Source organism: Oryzias melastigma, linkage group LG14 (assembly GCF_002922805.2).
Source record: "Oryzias melastigma strain HK-1 linkage group LG14, ASM292280v2, whole genome shotgun sequence".
Lineage (NCBI taxonomy): Eukaryota > Metazoa > Chordata > Actinopteri > Beloniformes > Adrianichthyidae > Oryzias > Oryzias melastigma.
In genome coordinates this window covers 14032269-14056018 of record NC_050525.1, presented here as the reverse complement: position 1 = coordinate 14056018, position 23750 = coordinate 14032269, and the positions used below count along the sequence as shown (strand labels likewise).

Genomic DNA, 23750 nt, shown 5'->3' with positions numbered 1-23750 from the left:
AAAAAGCTTGTAAGTGTGACGCAGGAGTTAAAACAGCATACCACAAGCTTCCTGCTCTGCTCCATCCACATGTAGTTGATTAGATTGTTTGAAGCTTCTGGGAGAGATATGATCTGACCCATGGATGTACATGTATGATAAATTACAAATTATGAAACTCCATAGATTTGACAAAGATCTTTTGCCAATTTGTTTACACTTCACTTTAGACTTTTCATTTCTACACACACTCACACAAAAAGGCTGCTGGATGTCTGAATAGCAAACCCAAAGCAGTTTTTTTCTGGTTTAAATGTGTGGCCCTGTTTGCTGTGTTAAATACAGAACTCTTTTTATTTTCTAATTCCAGATGTTCACAGCATGCAAAAAAGCTTCCCAGTCATTTTTTCCTCACCTCATCTCAAAGAGGTCAGACAGCATGCTGATGTTGCTGTTGAGCCTTATTTAGTGTAACAGCTTTTTCACAGGGAAGGAAAATGACCAGCTGCTCTTCCGTCTGCGTCAGGTCAGCCAACATCCTGCTGTGTGTCATCTCCAACGTGAAAGCTCCTGAATGCCACGAGTGACTTTAAACCTACTTTAAAATGTTACATTTTAAGACTAAAGTGTAAAACATTTATTATTTATATTGGACTCATTGACAGGTTAATACTTTTTGGAATCTTAACCATTGTAATTGGAGATTTCTTTCTTTTATGTATTCACAATTTAGTAGAAAAGTACTCAGTTTATTTAACTGTTCACATTTAAAAAATGAGAGCAAGATAAATAAACCAAAACCTGCTATTATTAATTTAGTTTTTTGAGTTAACAAATACTTTATATTGCAATGTTTTATTTTGTTGTTTTAAATTAGATGTTTTTAGATCATTAACTGAACGTGTTTTGTTTAAGATGTGCTTTACACCAAAGAACTAGTTATTTAAAGGAGTAATTTTAAAGAGGCATCACTAAATATTTCATCTTTAGAAGGTTTTGACACTTGAAAATTTTGGTGATATTTCCTTCAAAAAAATGAAAATACATATAAATATAAATATATATATAAGTTTTTGCACTTTTAGATATTATTTGCATTCAATTGTCAAAAAAATACCTTCTGCAACAAATTTTAAACTCAATAATTAAAATTCTGCCTTTATGTTGAATTGTGGGCCCAAAGTTTCCAAAACAAATATTCATTTTTTTTAATAGAACCAACAGCCACTTGGTCTCATTAACAGCAATGATGGCTGAAATTAGAATTTTTAATTTTCTTCATGGAAAACGTTTCAGATTGCTGGAAAAAGGAAAACAAAGCACAGTATTTCTGAAATGACTCGTAATAAGGTGAAAAAAGTGCTTGCATATTTAAGTTTAAAGCTATGTTTTTCAGTCTGTTCAATAACTGAAAAACATAGCTTGTTGGCTAATCAAAATGACTGAAACAGATCAGAAACAGTGTTTTTTTCTGATTGATCTCACTTGAAATTACAGGAAGTGGTTGGTTCCCCACAATTCTTAACATTATTATTTGCTTCTCATTTTTTTACTGCAGTTCGAAAGAATGACTCAAAAACCAACTTTGACTTTTTTTTTTTTTGTGAAATGTTAGACCAAAGAATAGGAATTAAAGTTTGGTAAATTGTTTTAAAATCGGGAGGTAAGTTATTGAAATGAGCAAGGTTGTGTTGGAAATCAAAAACAAAGATTTTCATAACATTCACTTTACAAATGTTAAAATGAAAAAAAAAATGAAATTGAACTGAAAGAAACTCACTTTGACCCAGTTTTTTTTTTTTTTTTGCAAATCATCCACCTCTGGGATAGGTTTCCTCAGAGTGTTGCACAGCAAATGCCAGAAATAAGCTTGAAAAACAGGTCAGAGTAGATTGTGTTCACTTCCTGCATGCACATTGGGACAGTAGCACATGTGTACAAAGATTTCATCATACCTGACAAGTCCGTGTCCTCTGTAGATGTTGGGAATAGAATAGAATAAAATAGAATGCTTCGTTGCAATCATTTAAAGATGTTATGAATGATCATTTAGGAGCCTAATGGGTAATAATTGCTCAAATACACACACTTTAATATATGAATAATCAATTAATAAAACAGAAAAAAAAACTTGTTCTTTAACTGCCTTCCATGATCAACATTTCACAGTCACAACAAAAAAACTTACAGTATTCTCTAAAACATGGCAATACATTATCTCATCAGTTTAGGAAAGTGAATGAAGCATTAACATTCCTTACATACTTTTAAATATGACTTTTAAGTTGTTTAGCTACTTATAGACAAGTTTTAATTAAAATCTATGTGTGAGGCTGAGCTTTTACATCCTATTTAATTTAAATACATACGGTATAACCAAATATGGAATCTGAGAGAAAAGTGTATTTTTGTGTTTGATTGTTTTGAGCTTTTTGGGGATGCAGTTGTTTTTGTTGATGACTTTTTAAAAGTTTACAAATAGAGATTATGTACTGTATGTTAGGTGACTGGATGACTTGCAGGACTGGCAAACCAGGTTTGTTTCCCAGGGGGCGCAATGAGCTTGTTCCAGGGTGGCTCTTTAGGCAAATCCCTTCATGCTTCTCCCTACCTACCGCATGTAGCCACGGTGAAGCCCAAATCTGGGTCCTCCTTGTGCCTGTCCCCAGACCGGATAAAATACAGGGTTGTGTCAGGTATGGCATCCAGCATGAAACTCTCCGCTAAACCAAATGTGCAGACCAGTAAAAGCTGACTTGCTGTTGCAACCACTGATGGGATATACCGAAAAGTGAACAACAACAAGTAGAGATTATATTGATTTAAGTGCAGATTGAACCTTTAGGCCCTCCCCAGTAGATCTGTCCCTAGAAATATTTTAGTATTCACCCTTTTTTTCTTCATGCCTCCTAGATACTAAAATACTCAACTGTATGGTACAGGGTTACCGTTAGCATAACATTTACATGTGAAACCAGCTTTCACTGTTTGAATTTGTCAGATACCAGTGAAAAGCAAGCAACAGATGAAAAGAGCTTAGAAGAACACCAAACTGACCCTCAAAAAATACACGTGATTGGTGCGGTTATTGCTTTTTTATGTTTCAGTTGGAGTGTGAGCTCATTTAACAAAGCTAAATATGATTTTAATACTTATACTTTCAGGTATTTCTTTTTATTATTCTGAAAAAAAAACCCATCAGAATTCAAAATTCTCAAGGCCATTCACTGACACTCACCTCCATGTTTGGCCTCCTTCATATCGTTTCTATCAGTAACTGTCAGGTCGTCATATCCCTCACTGCACCTTCCATCCATCTCAACACTTCAGAAACCTAAAACATTGATTTCCTTCCTGTCTTTAAACAGCTCCAATATAAAACTGTAACTCTTTCATCACTTTGTTTCTACACCTCTTCTTAAAATTTAATTATAGATTTTAAACACTTTAATCTCTTATTTACAGTGTCCTTTGGGTATTTGAAAGGCATTTTTAAAATAATAATAATAATTATTATTACTATTATATGTTGCCAATAATTTTGCTGACGTGTCTGGACATGTTACTGTCTAATTATATCTATGCACAATTTATGAGTACAAGTTTAAGTTTGTGCTTTCTGCTGCAAAACCACAGTACAACAAAATACTGTGTAAAGCTAAACATGTCACTCAGAGGGGAAAAAAAGCAAAAGATTTATTAAATGTATTTATTTTTTAAAAATAATTAACTTGCGTTTTAAGTCATTTTTTGCCAGTACATTACACATATATTTTTCCAAACTATCAAAAAGAAACACCTTAAACAAACTGCAAAACAGTTTAAATTTTATCTTATAGAATGATTGAGTCAGATGAAAAATATTCTGGTGTGGGTAACTTTACACAAAAGATGACATAAATTCAATATTTTGTTTTAGCCTCTTGAAAGTTTGGGCATCTTCTTTTCTCTTCTTTGATTTCCTAGAATTGTGAACTCGTTGAGGCAGCTGATATCTCTGTTCCTAATAATGCCTGTTCCAGGTTCCTTGTAGAACTTGGGTTTCATCAGATGAAATAACTGTCCATTCTTTTCTGAGCACGCACACAGTTGTATTGATTTTACCAAGAAATAAAACACTGAATTAAAGAAGCCCAAGTCTTACAAATCCTCAGCTTTTGTTTTACAACATTGAACTTCTCCTGGACTCCTCAAAGCTCAAGGACAGCATGACAGTTCCACTCCCAAAGCTCACCCGTGGCCTGTTGTCTAAATTCGGGTCGGAGTCGTCATTAGTTTTGTAGCTCATGGTCGAAGATGGGGTTGAAGCAGAAGATCCAGACTTTCTCCTGGAAGATGTGTTATGCTTCAGTGTTGCTTTGGCTGCCACCTTGAAGGCGTGTGCTGCTGTGCTGCATCGGACTTCCTCTATGGTGTTCCTTGAGGGCTTAAACAGGATGATGTAGACTTTGTTGAAGAAGATGCACGCCAGCATCCCAAAGCTGGATGCCAAAATGGCAATGACTTCCACAGCAGAAACAAACTTCCCGTAGGTACTAAAGTATGCAGGGATAAAAGAGATCCAAACAATAAAGAATATGAGCATGCTAAAAGTAATAAATTTTGCTTCTGTGAAGTTTTCTGGAAGTTTACGTGACTTAAAAGCAAAGAAAAAGCAAATGGCTGCCAAAAGGCAGGTATATCCAATGAGAAATCCAAGACCCATCACAGAACCCTCATTGCATGTGATGAATATGATTTCATCGATGTCATGATTCCTGTAGCTGGACGGAGGGGCGTTGTAAAGCCAGACCACACATATCATGACTTGCACAAATGTGCACAGAAACACCAGAAGGAACTGCAAGTTCAGTCCCCACCATTTACGGTGGAGACTTGTAGGAATTTTGGCCTCGAATACCAACAGAACTCTGTTGGTTTTCACAAGTATGCATGAAATACAAAGCACAAAACTTATCCCAAAGGCTGGTTGGCGCAAACGGCATGTCCAGTTCTGCGGTTCTCCTATAAAAACTAGAGAGCTGGAGAAGCAGCAGATGAGTGAGAACAGAAGCACATAGGACAGCTCTCGATTTGTGGCCTTTACAATTGGAGTATTGCGAAATCTAACAAACACCCCCATTACAAAAGCTGTAAAAACAACACCAAGCACAGCACATATGGCTAAAGCGATCCCAAATGGTTCAGTCCAGGAGAGAAACTCAATTTCCTTCAGGAAACAGAACGTGTGGTTTCCATTGGACCAGGAGTTATTTGGGCACTTGGTGCAAACACTGGAATCTGCATTAATTCAAGAAAAAATATAAGTTTTCAGAAAGATCTAAGTCATATATGAGGTGGTTGCTAGTATTATTCATAACAATACCTTTATGATCACTGTATTCTCCATCTGAACATTCAGTGCATTCAAAACAACATGTGGGCATGCTGTCAATGATCCCCTTCCTTGTACCGGGTTCACAGTCCTCACTGCAATTAGAGAATGGCACCTGCAAAACATTAAAAAGACAGAAATTACTATCAACATGAAAATGCTTTTATGTGAGAAATTCAATTTGACCAATGAGCGTGAAGAAACATAACAACTGGCAAGTCCTGCAAATATTCTAGGCATCACTGATGAGTATTTTCTGCTCTTACTGTGGTGGCATTTCCTACTTTTTTAAATAAAGAGCATTTATTTGACTTCAAACAACAATAGTATCACTTACTCTTCAATAGTTTGTTTGACAATCTGTCTGCATTCATACTATTGCCGACCCACATCAAGATTCACTTGCAAGTTAACAGAGACTCTCATTTTCTGACAGAATCCTATTCACTTGGTTGGTCAGCACTTTCTCACTGGCTAAATCTAAGCTATCTAAAGGAAACAAACTCAGAAGTGGGCCAAACAGTCAAGCAAGAAACGACCCTTAAAAATACATTGAGGCTGGATTTTTGTGAGCTCCAAAATAAAATAACCAACTTGTAGTATTGTTTCAAGTTTGATTTGAAAAAAATCCCTTGTGAAGTTTGTGTACACCACAGTCACTAAGATACATACAGCTGGATGGCTAAAAACTTTATTTCCTCAGTGTGAATAATTTTCAAGAAACCTATGCAGACTGTCCAATGAACACAAAACTTTTTTTTTCTCAAACACAAGTTCACAGACCTCTGAACTATGTCCGTTCCAGAGAATCTTGCTTTTATCAATGAAAAGTTTGGCTCCCCGTTTCATATGACCATTGTAGTATCCAACTTCTTTGAAGACAACAGAACCATCTTCTGACGATCTGTGCCAGTTAATGATGGTGTAGTTTGCTGCCAGATCTGCGTTTTCATCGAAATGTATCCTTTCTCCCATACTATTGGTGTAGTTCAAATGCCTGAGCTGCTTTAACACCTGCGAAGAAAAACAAATTTTCAATCACTTCAGCAAAATGAGTATTTAGAAATGTTCATTCTGCTCACAATATCTACCTGCCATGCTTCCATTGTCTTGATGTCTGCACAAGAATTGTTAGCAAAAAGCCCTTGTCCTGGTCTGCAGTTGAGTATGTCTTGCAGAGCATGTGCAATTGAATATACTGCCTCATAAGCATTATAGGAGATCCGTAGATGTGTGTAGTCCAAGTATGGAGTCTCCACGCTGGTTATGTCTTCATCGCCAGTACACAAAGGCCTGAACGTAGTGCTGCCCCTCTCAGTTTCTCGAAGCCTTGGACTGTCTTTCAGATAGCAGTTAAAGGTTTCTTCCCAAAACTCTCTGACAAATTCATTATGAGTGTCTTTCTTCGGGTGGACTTGCTGTAAGAACTCTCTAAACCCGGAAATGTGCCCTGCCTTTAGAGCAAAGCCAATAGTCCCAGCCACAACGTCTAAGTATTCTGGTTTGGCAATGAGGGAGGAGCTTGCCCACGCTTCACTGGCCAGCCATATCCGATCTGTAAAATTTCTCCTGGCCATTTCCTTAATTAGAGGCTCTACGTCTGGGGCACTGGCAAACACAACAATAACTTTAGCAGAGGAGTTCTCAATCCGGTCGGCAAGAGCTTTAATTTCGTGATCCTCGAAATACTGAGAAATCAGTTCATTCAAGTGAATGCAGATGTCTCGTTCCTCTATTTCCTTTTCAAACTTTTCAATGCCTGGGCGTCCGTAGTCGTCATCTGACGCCACAGCGATGACCCAGTTCCACTGGAAATACTCAATGATGTCTGCCATGGCTGTAGCCTGGTGCTCATCTGTGGGAATGGTTCTCATGAAGGACTTGTACTGATTCTTGTTGCTCAGAAGGCGACTTGAGGAGGCATAGCTGATCTGAATAAGATAAGAATCAAAGGTTATTTTCATAGATCCATCCATCTGTTCATCCAGTTTCTTAACCCACTGTATCCCTTTAGGGGGCACAGGGAGCCGGAGCTTAAACTGGCTACTGCTAGCCGAAGGCAGGACAGGTCGCCAACCTGCTGCAGGTCATAGAATTCGTTGTTTTCTCATTTTTCCCTTTAATTTTTTTTATTAACATTTTCAGATGATGTGGAAAAAGAAGTTGGGAATGATATTTGCTGTGTTTTTACTGACCTGAGGAATATAGAAAAGACCCAGTAGGTTTGCAACTGCTGTGGAGACTGTGGATCCAGCAGGACCCACAACTGCAATGGTTGATGGGATGTGATCGGTGCAATTGCAAAACTCATCTAAATTCAGGGAGTCAATCTTATTTTGAGCCACAAAACTGAGAGTGGCTTCCAAGGCTTTTGAAACCGTGTTGCAAGTGTCAAATATCCTGTAGCCCAGTGTGATGTTGGGCAGGAGCACGCTGCTGTTGTTAATCTCATCGATCGCAAAGACCATAGCCTGGAGCCAACGAAAACCTCGAAAATTAAACCTGGAAGTAAATACAAATCATAAATTTAGATAAATTCGACACATTTTCATTAGTAAAAAAAATCTTGTTACCTGACACACTGTGTAGATTCTGGTCTGGCTGCCAGATCCTGATCTTTGGATGCAACACCAAAGTGTATGGGGAATAGACCGCCAAGTAAAATATCCCCGGTCATCTGGGCTCTCTGATGGGGCCCGTAAGTTGAAGTCACATAACCGGACCCCAGCAGTGTCAGGTAGTACAGGAAAAGTCTCATCTTTGTTTTCTTTGACTGGACCGATTTGTTTTCCTTCAGAATTCTCTGCTGCCTTTAATCTGTCGGCCAGGCAAATCGGTGGCGTTCATTTTTCACCAAATAAAATGTCTATCTGGTGGAAAAAAAGAAGATTTTTGTCGTTTTTTGATGAACCACTGGGCAGTTCTTTAAATTTGCTAAAAAATATTCACCTTGGGTGCTGCGTCTGTTATCACTATATTACAAATATTAAACAAAGAAGCAAAAATACGAATGCTTAAGGTAATAAATTGATAGCATCAAGTGACTGTTTTTTTTTATTTCTTTTTTTTATCTATTTCAAGAGGAAACAAACTGATATTGGAATGATTGAAATACTATAAAGATCTCTTACTTTCTTTCTATGAAATACAGTATTAATCTGAAATTTTGTTTAAAAAAATTCTCATTTTAAAGCTGTCAGAACAGATGCATTAGCCCATGGGTTAAGAGTGCGGTCACACTCTAACGATCCTGCTCCCTGCAGCCTCACAGCTTTATACTGTGGTCACTGAAGTGCAGTCGCCATGGCGAAAAGAAGCTCTGCATCTGGCTAATACTACTGGAAAATGCTGTGGCAGAGCTGTGATAATGAAGTGACTACACCCACATAAAGTCACTGTGTCCAGTTTTGTTGTTAGTCTCAAGTTAGATTCCACTGTCACCAGTAAAAACTGAAATAAATAACTGGGGGAAAAGGTGATTTTCAACACCCTGTTCTTAAATACATCACAGATATATCATAGAAAATGCAACATAAAAATGATTGATATCACGATTAATTCCTGAAATTTTCTATTAAAAAAATGTATATAAATATAAAAATTACTGTCTACTAAGTTTTGGGCTACATTAAATCAGTAAAGTCATTCACTACATCACAATCTGCTTTAACGATTGTTCTGGCTTCTGCAATTTAATTCTTTTTTTTTGCAGCTTAAAATCAAAACCTTGCAACATGTAACTCAAATCAAACAGAACTTACCAGATGGATTCCCGTCAAAAGCGACCAGAGATTCTAATTAGTCGTTTCTCTCTTGAGCTTAGTAAAGTCAGAAGACAGTGCTGCTCACTTCTAAACCTTTTTGTCCAGGTCAATCATTAACTGAAAGTGAGGGTTTGTCCATTTCCTCCAGTAAATGAAGTCCACTCACAGTCGACTCCCTCTGAGTGAACGTAATTACAATGTAAACTGCCCAGAACAAGCTGAGAGGGTTTCTTGACTTTGTGATTCTGCACTGTTAGCACACCTTAAAGCACTAGGGGTGTTTTTGTGAATGTTTTACCATCAAGAACTAGCTAGAATGAAAAAAAAGACAACAAACTAATCAATTTAAATTAATATTTAAGTTTATGTCTCTCCTACTTAAACATTTTTTTTCACCAATCACCTTTTTAGCAATTAAATATTCAAAATATCAACAATAATTTCAGCGATGTGGAGTGGGATGTGGTGTCATCTTTGGGGCTGTATAAGCTGCATGATACCAGGAACCCCTAGAAGCAGTGGATTGTGCTGTCGTGTTCCTCAAACAAGCTCTCATGCTTTGATGAGCTGATTGTCAATCCGTTGCCAAGCAGTTGTCCCCTGTGTGAAAAATTTTGCTTTACAGTGAGTTAATTTACATGTAGCACAATCCAGCTCTGCGAACAAGAGGCCAACGTCTCATAAAGCACCCACCACCAGTTGGAAACTAATTATTTTTTCATGTTTTTTTAAATGAGAAAAAACCTTTAGCAGCATGAAAAGGTTAGAAAATGTTTGAAAAGAAGAGTTTTGTTGGGTTAAAATGGCTTTTTGAAAGATAAGAAACTATTTGTAAAATTGGAGTACCACAGGGATCTGTAATTGAATAGCTGAGAAAAAACTTCACAGAATTTAGAAGAGCTGCACTGTGTGTGAAAGTGGATTTTTAGCTCGAAGCTCTTAGGATGTTTGCCAAAGGTGACATAAAATGCTGTACAATTACTTGTCTTTTTTTCCTAACCTTGTTAAAAGAAAATAAAAGCTGACTCAACAACATGTTTCTGTAAACTTGTGCCACAATAACTGTCTGATGAGACAACAAGATTAAAATAATAATCAAATAATTTCTATTTTCACTGTTGATCGTCAGTTTAAGTTATGCAATCTCATCTTCACTATTTTTATATCTTGAAACCTACTCTAAAACTGAAATACTCATAAGCATTCTTGTTTTTTACTCAATGTCAACCTTTCAGTTATGGTTATAAAAGTTTTTAAATTATATTTTCCCACTTTTGCTTTTCAGAGAATGAACAAATCAATCTGTTTCTATCTTAACTTGCTGAGATAGAAATTGAAAGCAAAAATTGTGTCACACACATATAAAGATGTGTTTTCTTTACTGAATTCTGTTTTTAAAGTCTATATCTCCCAGCCCCAGCCAAGTTCAGGTGAATCGTTTTGATCCTGTCTTCTCCAGAAGTGGCACATTAGTTGGAAAAGTAACATAATGTGTAAAAAAATGTGCTGAGAGGACTTCACAGTGTGTATATATTCACACGCGTGGTGGACGGAGGCATATCAAAACAGTCACATACGCTGGAATACTCGGCTGTTGAGGTAAAGAGACTTTTTTATATGAAATTTGAGTTTTCACAGATCTATTAAGGATTTTAAAGATGTTTGACTTTACTTGACATCTTTTTGTGGACTATAATATGGGAACACATGTTTGAAAAGATGGATTTCATGGAGATACTGGAGGCTCCCATGTTCTTCATCTTTTTTATAGAATCAATGATAAGGAATGAAAGCACAAGTCTCCTTTATGTTTGGCTTTAAATTACAACATCATGAAACTCAGTTGCTTTTTTTCTTTAATTTTGGGTTTATTATTTTAGATATTTCTTTTTAAAAGTACTCTGTGTTATTTAAGTATTTTTTTAAACTGTTGTTTTTGTCTTTATTAGTTACACGTTTTCAGGCCAGTTTAATTTTTTTTTTTTTTTTTTTGGTCTTAAACAAAATCCACCTGATTCAGATCTGGAGTTATTCATTCATTACACAATGTATTTTATTAAATCAAACCAAACTTTAATTTTAGATATTTTATCATGCCCTGGGTAACGCAAAGTGCTTAAAAAGTAAGTTAAAACAAATACCTTAACATTAAATAAACTAAAGAATATGCTTCTTCTTCACAACAGTTTTTATTCTCTTTCGCTAAAAAAATGTCGGGTTTGTCTAAAATAATCCCATCATGTCCGCTATGCTTTTGACACGTTTTCTTTTCAATGGTCCTTGTAACCGAGACAACATTTCTGCATTAACAGATGTCCGGTGCAAAGGTGTTGCTGTACTTGCAGAGCCTGTCACGTAGGAAACCACTGGAGCCTGAAGGCGAGGTGTCCAACTTTTGCCGCTGCCTGACCACTCTCGACCTGGTGGCTCTCGGGGTCGGCAGCACGTTGGGGGCCGGTGTTTACGTGCTGTCAGGAGAAGTGGCCAGAACTGTTGCGGGTCCGAGTATTATCATCTCCTTCCTGATCGCTGCTGTGGCCTCCATCTTTGCGGGACTGTGTTACGCGGAATTTGGAGCTCGTGTTCCGAAAACAGGGTCTGCCTATCTCTACAGCTATTTGACGGTCGGGGAGATTTGGGCTTTTATCACTGGCTGGAACCTGCTGCTGTCTTATGTAATCGGTACAAATTTATAGCACTCAATAACCCTCTCAGTGTAACACACTGTGATGCTGTCACTCTGGAAGTCATCCAAACAGCTTCATGGAACAACTTTTTCCTTTGACAGCATTTTCCGCCCTAACGGATTGCATTTCTTCCTTTGTTAAAGGGACATCAAGTGTAGCCAGAGCGTGGAGTGGGACATTTGATGACCTTATTGGGGGGGTCATTTCTGTTTCTTTGGAGAAACAAGCTGCAATGGATTTACCTGGTTTAGCCCCTTATCCAGACTTCTTTGCGGCTGGCCTCATCATGCTCTTGGCAGGCAGGTTTCATAATCTACACTTTTATTATTTCCAGCAAAGAAAAACATACTAATAATGACATGACATTTTTTGTTCTATTCACACATTTTCTGTCTATCTATAGGAATTCTTGCCTTTGGTGTGAAGGAGTCGGCCACAGTGAATAAGGTTTTCACAGCTGTTAACATACTGGTGTTGCTGTTTGTTATCCTCTCCAGCTTCATAAAAGGAGACATCAACAACTGGTACATTGGTAAAGACACTCTTGTGAAAGCATATGAGTAAGAACCTCCAACAGCTGTCATGGCATTGGCCCTGCTGCCATATTTTGTCACACTGCTCAAATAAACTGATGACATCATATCCAATGATTTCAGAAATGACACAAGCCTGAATGAAACCAGCAGAATCGGCAGAGGAGGATTTTTCCCTTTTGGATTTGAAGGGACGTTAGCAGGAGCAGCGACCTGCTTTTATGCATTTGTGGGATTTGACTGTATTGCTACAACAGGTAAACACACTTATTGTGATTAATCACATTCTATCTATCTTTTTGGGTATATCTGGGGCCTGTTTGTGGGAGTAAACCTGCTTCTTGACAGAAATGTTCTCTAGTTTAAGACTCTAAAGTGCTCTCAGGCACCTGTGAGACGTAACCCCTCCAACGTGTTCTAGGGGCCTCCTCCTGATGAAAAATGCCCAGAAATCCTCCCTGGGGAGATGCCCAGAATATATTTCAAAGAAATTCTTGAGCTTCCTCAACTGGCTTCTCTTCTGGTGGAGGAGTAGTACTCTGAGTTCATCACTGTGACCAAGTTCCTTCACCCTGCAAAGAAAACCGATTTCAGCTGCTCAGACCAGAGATCTTATCTTTCCAATGGTTCATAAACATTGGTGAAAGTATGAAGATCAAATCAAGAGTCTTTTGACACAGCTATTTTTCACTACAGCAGATCACTTCAGATTGATGTCTATCCACCTGTCAATCTGACCCTCCACTCTTTCTTCACTCATGAACAAGACCCCAGATACTTAAACTCAGTCACTTTGAGTTGGAGCACTTCCAATCATCATTTTCTGACCGAGAACCATATCCCCCAACTTGGGGGACAGCTAATTATCTTTCCAGCTGCTAGATAAATTACTGTAAATTGCCCCAGGGGACAATGAACGTTCAGGTTAGATGAACACAACGGAACATCATCTGCAAAGATGCAGAGTAAACATTTTGTGCCTTGTTTTCACTGAGCAGTCCAGACCAAACGGGACTGTGCCGGTACGGTATTTTCAGGGTTTCCAATATCAAATTGACCCATTGATCCGTACCATTTTTGGTACTACGTTGGTTCATAAAAAAAATGGAACAGAGGAGCATAGGACGGAGCTACTGTTGTCACACGATAAAAAAACACTGATTGGCAGTAAGGTATTACGACAACAGCAAGTGTCCAACCAGCGCTTCTCCTGAATCAAGATCTAAACTGAAGGTTTTGTCCTCTTTTCGGCTGTATTTTTCTTTGCCTCCTGCGATCTTCTTGCAAAGAACATTAAATTTGGAGACACATCAATTCTGTGAATACGGAGAACCGCTGTAGTTGTATTGTTAAGAAACACAAAACTAAAATTTGATTGATTGTAGAGTGATAGGAAATGACATAGACTTCTGTAATGATTTTGTGTCCATGCATGTACACATTCACAAATTTTCGCAAATCTGCTGCCATATGGATTCTTTACATTTTTTAACTCAAGCTACACAACAGACAACTTCTCAAATAATAAAACATTCTAAAAACATAACTAAAGAGTAAATAATGTTTTAAATACTAACATTTGTTTATCTGCAGGGGAGGAAGTTCAGAACCCTCAGAAGTCAATTCCACTTGGTATAGTGGCATCCCTTCTCATCTGCTTCCTGGCTTATTTTGGGGTGTCTGCTGCCTTGACTCTGATGATGCCCTACTGCTTACTCAGCCTTCACAGCCCACTGCCTGTGGCATTCTCATACGTTGGCTGGGGCCCAGCGAAGTATGCAGTGGCTGTTGGATCCCTTTGTGCTCTGTCAACAAGGTTAAAAACACAGTCATGTTAGCAGTTTTTATTTTTCTCTTTGATTCAAAGTCACAGTGGATAGATAATTTTTAAAAATCTATATTAACATAGTTTTTTTTTAAATCATTGCAAAATAGGACGATATAAGTTACAGAGTTTGGGTAAAAGATAGTATCTCTCCTCTACAGTTTGCTGGGATCGATGTTCCCAATGCCTCGTGTCCTCTTCGCCATGGCCAGGGACGGCCTGCTCTTTAAACCTCTCAGTAGAATGAGTGACAGACAGAGTCCTGTCATTGCTACACTGGTGTCAGGAATTGTTGCAGGTAAAAACTCAAAACATGTAGATATATTTACATTTAATGCAAATGCAGGATTTTTTTTTTTTTTCTTGAGCCAAACAGTCATTCAGTCCATTTTTGCATTATTTATACTATAAGCACTAGAACTTTAGTTCCAGTGGAATTAAAATCATTTTACAAACTTCTAGTATTTTGAACTTTTATAATTAGATTTCATTTGATAATATTGACTTTTTAAAAAGATTTCAACTCGATCGTTCTAAATTCAGTTGGCTAAGACAATTACAAGAAAATGATTTCTGGTTCTTTTTGCTTATAATATTTCCATTAGAAACAGATGTAGAAATATGTGCAGTATAAACACATTTCAGTCCACTTCCTGAAACGACTGTCTTTGTCTGCTGCCATGACCGTCTCTACAGCCAAAAAAAAAGCAGATTTTGATGCTATGAGGAAAAAAATAACTGACTGAAGTACATTTATGCTTTATTTTCCTTATTGTTAAAATGCAACACCTAAGTATAGAAATACTTTTGAAGATACACTTCTATTTTTAGCAGTAGTCTGGCTAATCTTTCCGTATAACTTTTTTTGCAATTTTTTTTCCTCCAAAACTCAGGCTATTTAGAATTACAGAAATAAAGGTAAAACCTTTTAAAGTATAAATATGTCTATTGCTTTTTTCACAGCTTTTATGGCATTGCTGTTTGACCTGAAGGCACTAGTCGATATGATGTCGATTGGAACACTTTTTGCCTACACACTTGTTGCTGTATGCATACTCATATTAAGGTATGGACCCTTAAGGTGTTCTAGAAAAAAGTGGCTTGTGTCATTAAATTTAATTAGAAAAGATTCAACTCTGCGTGTATTGAGAAAAGAGAAATATAACATTTCAACTCTTTTAAAACTGTAGCTGTATTTTGGATAAATCTTCCTGGAGTTAAATGCAGTTTACTTGTATGATCTTCCTCATAAAGGTACCAAGTTGATCTCAGTGAGGATTCAACCGCAGGCAAAGCAGAGCCTTTCACAATAACTGGTGTATTATATCCTCCACCCCAAGCAACCATACGGACATCAAAAACTGTGTCACTTCTAACAGTTTCTACTGGTACGTAATCCTGTTTTTTTAAATTTAAAATTTAATTGTTGTTTTAATCAAACATTCATGCTTTGTTGCAGTTTTTTTGGCTGTCATCTTAAGCCTTTTCATAATGGAGACTGCCACCGCCCTGCACACCCTTCAGGTGTGGAGTTTGCTTTGTGTCATTGTAATTGTGCTGATGCTGGTTTTCACTGTTTTAATTATCTGGAGACAGCCACAGAATACAACCAAAGCTGCTTTCATGGTATGCAACATTTATACATATATATATATATATATGCTAAAGTGAAATTACAATTGATTTGTCATATCACTTGTACTCCTTGATGTGTGCAGGTTCCTTTAGTGCCACTGCTTCCAGGTCTCAGCACTTTTATCAATGTATACCTCATGGTTCAGCTGGGATCAGACACCTGGATTCGCTACTCCGTGTGGATGGCTGTAGGTATGAGAATAATAGTGCAATTATTTGAATATTTTACATAAACAACATTTAATGACATAGTCTATTTGAATGAGAATACTCACTGATACTGTCTTTCTTTCTTTTGATTAGGTTTAATCATCTACTTCTGCTATGGTGTTCAACATAGTGTCCAAAAACAAAGGCTCATCAGTTCACAGAACCAAGTCAATTTTCAAGCGATCAATTCCACTATAGCATAAAATGACTGAACCTGGAAAACTTTTTTATTGGTTTACCATGTGGATATTTCACAAATGTATTTTTGTAATAAATAGCTGCATTCTATTTTATTTGCTTTTTTTATTAGCACAAAGACTTTATTAGTGAAAATGCACCATCCAAAATCCAAAATAAAACAAAACAAAAAATCACCACGAAGACTGTAATCTCAGTGTATTGGTTTGGTCTTATGTTTTGTGTATGTCTGTGAGACTTCCTTTTTTGTATGTGAAAAAGATCCGTTACCAACACTATTATAGTTTAGCTGTTTAATGTATCTTTTTTGTTTTAGGTTGATGGTGTTATAGTGTATATACAAAACTTTTTTAAATAATTTTTTTTACCTTTTTTTTTTTTTGGCTTCCAGTTTCAAGTGTGCGAAAGGGGCAGAAAAAAACCCCCAACATTTTCTTCCTGTGTTCCATATCCCATGTATAAGATCTTGTGTAAGGTCTCTCTCTCTTTCTTTTTATAAGAAAATAAATAAATAAAATCTAACAAAATCTAAAAACATTAAAAACAAAAAAACTCTACACAAATTATTTTGTCTTTCTTTTGCTCTTTCTTTAAGTCAATACTTCATTCAAACATGTATGGTAAATATTTGCATGCTTAAACACTGAGTAATGAAGCATTCTTTGATCATAAACTTTAGATTTTAATTAATTTCTAAGTGACTTTTTTGTTGATTTGATTTTACTAATTGTCGTGAAAGTCTTATTTTATTTTATTTTGTTTTATTTTATTTTATTTTATTTTATTTTATTTTATTTTATTTTATTTTATTTTATTTTATTTTATTTTATTTTATTTTATTTTATTTTAGTAGCGTAAAGGGGAACTCACAAAGGCCGTTTATGTTTCAGACGAGACCATTTAAACTGAACACTGCATCTTCTCCTTCTAGCCAATCAGAGAGCAGCATACACCATCTTGTAGCCAATCATTACCTTACTGAGGGGAGTAGCGCATTGTTCAAAAATTTCCAACGCTTTCAGGCGAGGTAAACCAGCCCATTAGCTCAGACAGTCTCAGATGTAAACCTATGGAGAAGATTTACCTGAAAACATTCGAGACTTTCATTTCTGAAAAACTTTAGGCGAGATAGAGACTTTAGCTTATTAAAAGATTAAAATCTAGCCGCTAAATTCTATCGAAGGAATAGAATCTGATTTTATCGGTAAGTTTTTGAACACTTTTTAAGATATGACAAAAGCTTTGTAACTCGAGGATTAATCATTTAACAGTATTTTTGTGATGTACCTAAGTATGTTGTGTAACATTTGAAGTAAGTTTGTGTTTAAGGTGAATAGGCTCTTCTGTAAAACTTAGTGTATGACTAGTGTTTTTCTTGTTTTCAAAAAGCACGAGGCATGTGTTAGTCAAATAAAACGTTTTATTCTTTTTCCTTTGTCATAACATTTTTATGATGATTTTATATATATATATATATATATATATATATATATATATATATATATATATATATATATATATTACACACTCACATAAATGTACTTAAATAATGGGAACTTGGTCTGTTTTGTGATAGGAGAACATGGCGCTCTCATTGTCCTCTCCTTATGGATGTCCATCTGATGAGGAGGAAGACATGGCTGTGTTGGAGTCCACAGCAGCAGAGCACGGATGCCTGACCAGGCCGCGTCTACCTGAGCTCTCGGTCATTTCTCCAGGTCTGGATGCTCGATCATCTGTTGTGGCTCAGGTGAGGATCTGCTGAAGTTTGGAGTTGAAAAATTAATGTATATTTTTCCAAATATATTCTGAAATTTGCCTTGTTTGGTGCCAAATTCCATCAAAATATATTTAAAAATTATATAAAATTGGCCGAAAAATAAATTTGTATCTTTTCAGAAAACGGTAAAGAAACCTGGAATCTGTGATGAAGGGAATATGGAGAGGGTGAACGTTTTTCTCCGTATCCGACCACTTACGGACACAGAGAGAGAGCAGGGTGAAGAACAGGTGGGTTATGTTGTTGTCGTTTCCACATGTATTTTCTTAAGATTGTTTCCCGTTTTTCTGCTTTTTTTTTTTTTTTTACATTTGCCATTTGCTCTTCTTTCAGGGCTGTGTGACTGTCCAAGATGATGCCACCCTGCTGCTCAAAGCTCCAAAGGAGTCTCAGAATTCCAAGACCGCAGAGAAGGGAGTCACCCAAAGCATTCACAAATTCAGTTTCTCCAAGGTAAAATAGTTACAAATCATAGTGTGCATTTAGAAGATCTGAATGGATCCATATTTTTCTGTCTCTCTTTTTTTTCCCCCAAAGATCTTTGGTCCAGAAACGTCTCAGCGGCAGTTTTATGATGCTACTCTGAAGGTGATGATAAATGATGTTCTTAAAGGAGAGAACAGGCTCCTCTACACATATGGTGTCACCAACTCTGGAAAGACCTACACCATCCAAGGTCACTATTTTGTGCACAATATCCTGTGGTGCTTTAAGATGGACCTTTTTTTAAAATCCCATTTGATTGTTGAATGAAATGTTTACAGGCAGCGGGCAGGAAGCGGGCCTCCTGCCGCGAGCTCTAGTATCCCTGTTCAGGAAGCTGCAGGGCCGTCTTTACAGCGCTATGGACCTGAAGCCTGCGATGTCTCAGGATGTGAGGCAGCTCGACTCCAGCGAGGTCAAGATGGAGGAAATCCGCAGAAACTCTCTGCTCAAGGAGGTAAGTAAAGGTTCTCAAAGGAACGACGTCATAGATTATTTTTGACACATAATTTGAGATGTTAAAGTCTCACTACGATCCTTCTTAGACTCTATTTTCAATTATTAAGTGTTTCCAGTGTAATTTTTTATTATGATATTGCCATTTTTAGCCAAAATAATAATAATAAAAGTTTGCCTTTGAGTTGTAGGCTGTACTGTTGGCTAGAGTAAGATTGCCTCCACTTCCCATCATCCATCTGTACACCCCCCCCAACCTAACAATACTGGTGCAACGTGATGATGAAAACAAAGATGTACATGGATCTATTTGTCTTCAAGTGAATGGAGCGGAGCAGGGAGCTTGTGGTTTGCCAATTGTAGCTTCTACGTAAAGTTTGAAGATTTTTCAAACAATTTTTTTCCTCTGCTCTGAATTTACAACAATTTGAGAAAAAAAGTACTCAGAAATGTCATTTTATGCTTATTTTGCTTTAGATATGTCCTCTATCACACAAAAAATGCAACAAAAACATGGTAAAAATCCCAATTTTTATTGGCGTGCAATTGCTTTTGGCAGGATGAGAATCTAACGTCTCGGCGAGCTGGGACGACCACGATCTGGGACAGCGGCATTGGCTCTACTACTCAAATCACTACACAGCTGGAAGGTGAGGAGGAAAGCAACGTGCTGACAACAGGGTTTCTCGCAGGGTCTTGAAAATCTTAAAAGCATTGCATTTATGTATTTGTCTTAAAAAATCTTGAATTTTTTAATCTTGAGCCTTAGAAATGGTGCTGTTTGAAACGTCTCTGGTTTACGTTTCTTGTTGAAAATGTAAATTTTCAGCCACTGTTTTGATCAAATCATGTGTCCCTGGTTTAAATAAAAAAAATAAAAAATAAGTGCACTAAAGCATCACGTCACAAACAACAAGATAAGAAGCTAAAGCTTTGATCATAAACGAATAAAATTTGAAATAATTAATAAAATAGGAAATGGGCTGAGAAATTTAACTTGTAGAAACCCTGAGGAGTTTAGTCCTTTTAGGTGAAAGTAATGTGATCTGTTAAGCATTAACTACAAGAGACTTGATTCATATGCTGTCAGAAGCAGACCAGTTTTGCTTATTCCATAACCTCTTTTCCACAGACACTGACAGTGTTTGTCTGGACCCGGACAGCCTTTCTCTCAGTGGAGGGGACAGTCTGGAGGAAGGGGTGCAGTTTTCCATCTGGGTGTCCTTCTTTGAGATCTACAATGAGTTCCTGTATGACCTGCTAGACGCCTCGCCGTCCCTGCAGTCCCGAAAACGAATCACGCTGCGGCTGAGTGATGACAAGCAGGGCAACCCCTACGTGAAAGGTAACACCGCCCTGGAACAAGCGCTCGCATTGTGTTAGATTTCATCAAACCTCGGGGTGCTGAGTTCTTCTTTCCTCTCATCACCACAGACCTTACCTGGATCCAGGTGCGCAGTGCAGAGGAAGCCTGGAAGATTCTGAAAGCTGGACGCCGAAACCAGAGCTTTGCCAGCACTCATCTTAACCAAAACTCCAGCAGAAGGTATGACTGCACTATGAATTTGACTGAATTGAATAGTTCTTATAGCATTTCTAACGATGAATTCACGCATTTAGCCACAGCATCTTCTCCATCCGCGTCCTGCACGTCCACCCCGATGCCGTTCCAGGCCAGGCTTTGCACATCAGCGAGTAAGTTCAGCTCCAGCCAGCTCAGACTCTGGACATTATTTCGGGCACTACCATGTTTTGATCTTTCGTTTTCCAGGCTGACGGTGTGTGATCTGGCCGGCTCTGAACGCTGCAAAGAGCAGCGTATTGGAGAGAGGATGAAGGAAGCCACCAACATCAACACCTCCCTCATGACCCTGGGGCGCTGCATCACTGCCCTGAGGCACAACCAGAACAAGTAAAAACCCACACTTTGGTTGGACCAAACAGCGCGAGATGTGAGCGTCATTGAGTGCTTTGTTACTCGTCAACAGATCCCGCCCACCCCAAGTGGTCCCCTTCAGGGACAGCAAGCTGACACGGGTCCTGCAGGGCTTCTTCTGTGGGCGGGGAACGTCTTGCATGGTGGTCAACATCAACCCGTGTGCTTCCACCTACGACGAAACCCTCCAAGTCCTCAAGTTCTCTGCAATTGCAACTCAGGTCAGACGACTAGTCTTTATTGCCAACTTTCCTGATTACTTAGCTCAACATTTAAGGACTGAAATGACAGAAAAGCGTTCCTTTTCCAGCTCGTCCACGGCCCATCCACTAAGAGCAGAGTGGCCTACATTCTCTCCATGCTCCGGGAGCAAACGGCAAACAGGAACGAAAGCACGGTGATCCAGGAAGAAGAGGAAGAAAGTGACGTTGAAGACGGAGACACCACCATGCTGAACACTGAGGTAAAGGTGTAGAATAAAGTCCAAGTGTTCGATTTGATCTCAAAACTCATATTTCTAACCTTAAAATAACCTTAAATTTCACTGAGTGTTATGAAATTAAGCAAGCTTTAAGAATGTTTAATATAAACTACTCAAATACTGGAAGTTTATTTGTATATATATATTTTAAATACCTGTAATGTTTTACTTTCCAAAGACTTTGCTGCAAGCGATCAACATCCTGAAGCGAGAAGTGCTGCGTCAGCGCGCAGAGAAAGAAGCTCTGGAGGCCAACGTGAGGGAGCAGGTGGTTTCCGAGATGATGGAAGTCATCAACAACATGCAAGAAGGTTTCAAGTACGTGTTTTTGAATAGCCATCAGAATGTTTGGGGGGGGGTCAGACACATTTATTCATCAAAAATAACATTCCATCTAGAATTCTTCTTTTAATCCGAGCACTACAAAAACCACACAATCTTCAGGTGCTCATTGGTTGCCTTCTTTCAGGGAGACCTTAGAGACTGAGAAAGGTCTGATTGAAGAGCTGTATGAAAACAAGATCGCCTGCCTGCAGAAACATCTGAAGAAATTCTACAGCCAAGAACTCGAGGTCAGAATCTATGATTTATTTACATGCACAGGCTTTGTTTCTTTATGAAGTAAAATCACAGTTTCTATGCATATTTGAACCTTTCATAGGAGCGAGATCAAGAGATCGAGGCTTTGTCCGCTGCTCTAAAGGAACAAAAGAAGGAGGCGGAGGCACAGGTCTCTGTGTCGGAGCCTTCAGGAGATTCTGAGGGTCCTCGGCGCTCGCAGCGACTTGGATCCATCGAAGTCTGCAGGCTGCAAGCTGAACTCGAGCAGTGTCGCACTGAGCTGTTTGCCAAGACTCAAGGTAATTTATGTGTGTGAATAGTTAAAAACGTCTGAGAAATCAGCTAATCATCATTAAGTGCCGCTCGGATCATCTTATGATCTATTTGAAAAGTGTCTTTTAACTATGGTTATCCCGTTTTAGCCACAATTAAGGACATAGTTTCTGCAGAGCGGCAAGAGTTTGTTAGAAATTCACCTTTGAGTTAGTTTAAGTTAGCTGTTGGTGCAGCGTAACCCCGCCCCCACTTCCCATCTTTCTGTTTAGCTTACAGCCCCTCACACCTTTAAGCTAATATTATTGGTGTAACAAAAATGGCGAACAATATTGGAGCCGTACAGTTTTGAGCAGCTCAGACGAGGAAAACAAAGACGCTCATGGATGTATTTGTCTCCAAGTGGATCCATTAGAGCAGGGGTGTCAAACTCATCACACCAACAGGATGAACATTTCTTTAACCCACTAAAACTACAATTTTAAAACTTAAAAAGTGTAACTTTTTAATATTACTATGAATAAAAACAGGCAGGAATATTAATCCAGAACAAATAAACTTAAACCTTAAATAATTTTCAATATTTTACTCTCTGTAAAAATATATTTAGTCAAAAATGTAAAAAAGTTTGAAATAATCACAAGATAGCATCGGGCCATTAATAACAATAAAATAAAATGATCCTGAGGGCCGATAGAATTAAGAATTACCCCCCGATCCTTAACTTTGACACGTGCATTAGAGCTTGTGGCTTGCTGTCGTAACTCCTACGTCACACTTTTCCAACGATTATATTTTCATATTCTCCTGATGTACAATGATTTGATCAAATAAAAGCTCAGAAATGCAATTTTTAGTTTAATTTTCTTTATATTTATCCTCCATTGTCAGAAAAATACTGTAAGAATATGTTAAAACATGATTTTTATTGGAGTGGGTCTTTAAAAATACATTTTTGAAATCGGCTAACCATCAAATTTCCAATTGTTTGTATGTGCAGAACTGATGAAGCTGAAGGTGAAGTTTGAAGTACCCGGTGGAGCTGGAGCCGTCACCGGTGCAGCTGACCGCAAACTGCAGGGCTGTCAAAAGGTCAGTCCATTGTAGACTTTTTTTCTTTCTTTAATCATTAAGTGATATTTATTTACAAATGAAGCGGATCCCGTCTCCAACAGAACCTGCGGCAGCTGCGGCTGGACTTGCAGAGGCTGGGAGAGGAGCTGCAGTCTGGGGAGAGAGCCTGCTGTCGCAACACCGGAGGGGAGAGGCTGCGCCACACGCTAATGGCTGCAGACGACACTCTTGTGAAGCAGGTACAGCCAAGACCTTAATCCATCTGTAAACTCTGACTCTGTGTGCTTGTAGCTGGAGAAACGGCTTAAAATGTGTGCCGTAGCAGGTTACTGCTTCACTTTCTTAGCTTTAAATTTGCCATTACAGAATTTAGAACTGTTCAGATGTTTAATTCTCTTTAAATCTCTCTCCCCCCCTTAAAATCTTGCTTTAACCCTTTTTTTATGCACAGATGTCTTTAAAACTAAACCTCTAACATGTTCTCCTGGTGGCGTACTACAG

The 23750-nt window shown here is 38.0% G+C and overlaps 3 protein-coding genes across 3 annotated transcripts in view; 2 read left to right on the top strand and 1 right to left on the bottom strand.

Moving 5' to 3' along the window:
- Positions 1 to 3704: 3704 nt before the first annotated feature.
- Positions 3705 to 10079, bottom strand: casr (calcium-sensing receptor). Its single transcript, XM_024266283.2, has 7 exons — positions 9115 to 10079; positions 7927 to 8223; positions 7549 to 7855; positions 6445 to 7284; positions 6137 to 6367; positions 5345 to 5468; positions 3705 to 5259 (listed from the first exon to the last, which is right to left on the bottom strand). Exons 2-7 carry the CDS (start codon positions 8109 to 8111, stop codon positions 4142 to 4144), a joined length of 2805 nt encoding a protein of 934 aa, XP_024122051.1. The 5' UTR covers positions 8112 to 8223; positions 9115 to 10079; the 3' UTR covers positions 3705 to 4141.
- A 1009-nt stretch (positions 10080 to 11088) lies between these two features.
- zgc:175280 (cationic amino acid transporter 2 family protein) lies at positions 11089 to 16749 on the top strand. The gene is made up of 11 exons (XM_036215319.1): positions 11089 to 11799; positions 11948 to 12103; positions 12208 to 12364; positions 12461 to 12594; positions 13931 to 14153; positions 14324 to 14460; positions 15126 to 15348; positions 15417 to 15550; positions 15622 to 15788; positions 15881 to 15989; positions 16101 to 16749. Exons 1-11 carry the CDS (start codon positions 11430 to 11432, stop codon positions 16208 to 16210), a joined length of 1920 nt encoding a protein of 639 aa, XP_036071212.1. The 5' UTR covers positions 11089 to 11429; the 3' UTR covers positions 16211 to 16749.
- A 409-nt stretch (positions 16750 to 17158) lies between these two features.
- kif20a (kinesin family member 20A) overlaps positions 17159 to 23750 on the top strand; it is a 7208-nt gene continuing 616 nt past the window's right edge. Inside the window, exons 1-18 of the mRNA XM_024266045.2 lie at positions 17159 to 17409; positions 17782 to 17955; positions 18105 to 18215; positions 18319 to 18438; positions 18523 to 18661; positions 18750 to 18925; positions 19484 to 19574; positions 20057 to 20269; positions 20359 to 20470; positions 20545 to 20619; positions 20696 to 20836; positions 20913 to 21081; positions 21171 to 21323; positions 21520 to 21659; positions 21811 to 21913; positions 22003 to 22201; positions 23176 to 23267; positions 23351 to 23488. Coding sequence (XP_024121813.1) covers positions 17788 to 17955; positions 18105 to 18215; positions 18319 to 18438; positions 18523 to 18661; positions 18750 to 18925; positions 19484 to 19574; positions 20057 to 20269; positions 20359 to 20470; positions 20545 to 20619; positions 20696 to 20836; positions 20913 to 21081; positions 21171 to 21323; positions 21520 to 21659; positions 21811 to 21913; positions 22003 to 22201; positions 23176 to 23267; positions 23351 to 23488 — 2340 coding nt within the window. The 5' untranslated portion in view covers positions 17159 to 17409; positions 17782 to 17787. The remainder of the gene's footprint in view (positions 17410 to 17781; positions 17956 to 18104; positions 18216 to 18318; positions 18439 to 18522; positions 18662 to 18749; positions 18926 to 19483; positions 19575 to 20056; positions 20270 to 20358; positions 20471 to 20544; positions 20620 to 20695; positions 20837 to 20912; positions 21082 to 21170; positions 21324 to 21519; positions 21660 to 21810; positions 21914 to 22002; positions 22202 to 23175; positions 23268 to 23350; positions 23489 to 23750) is intronic.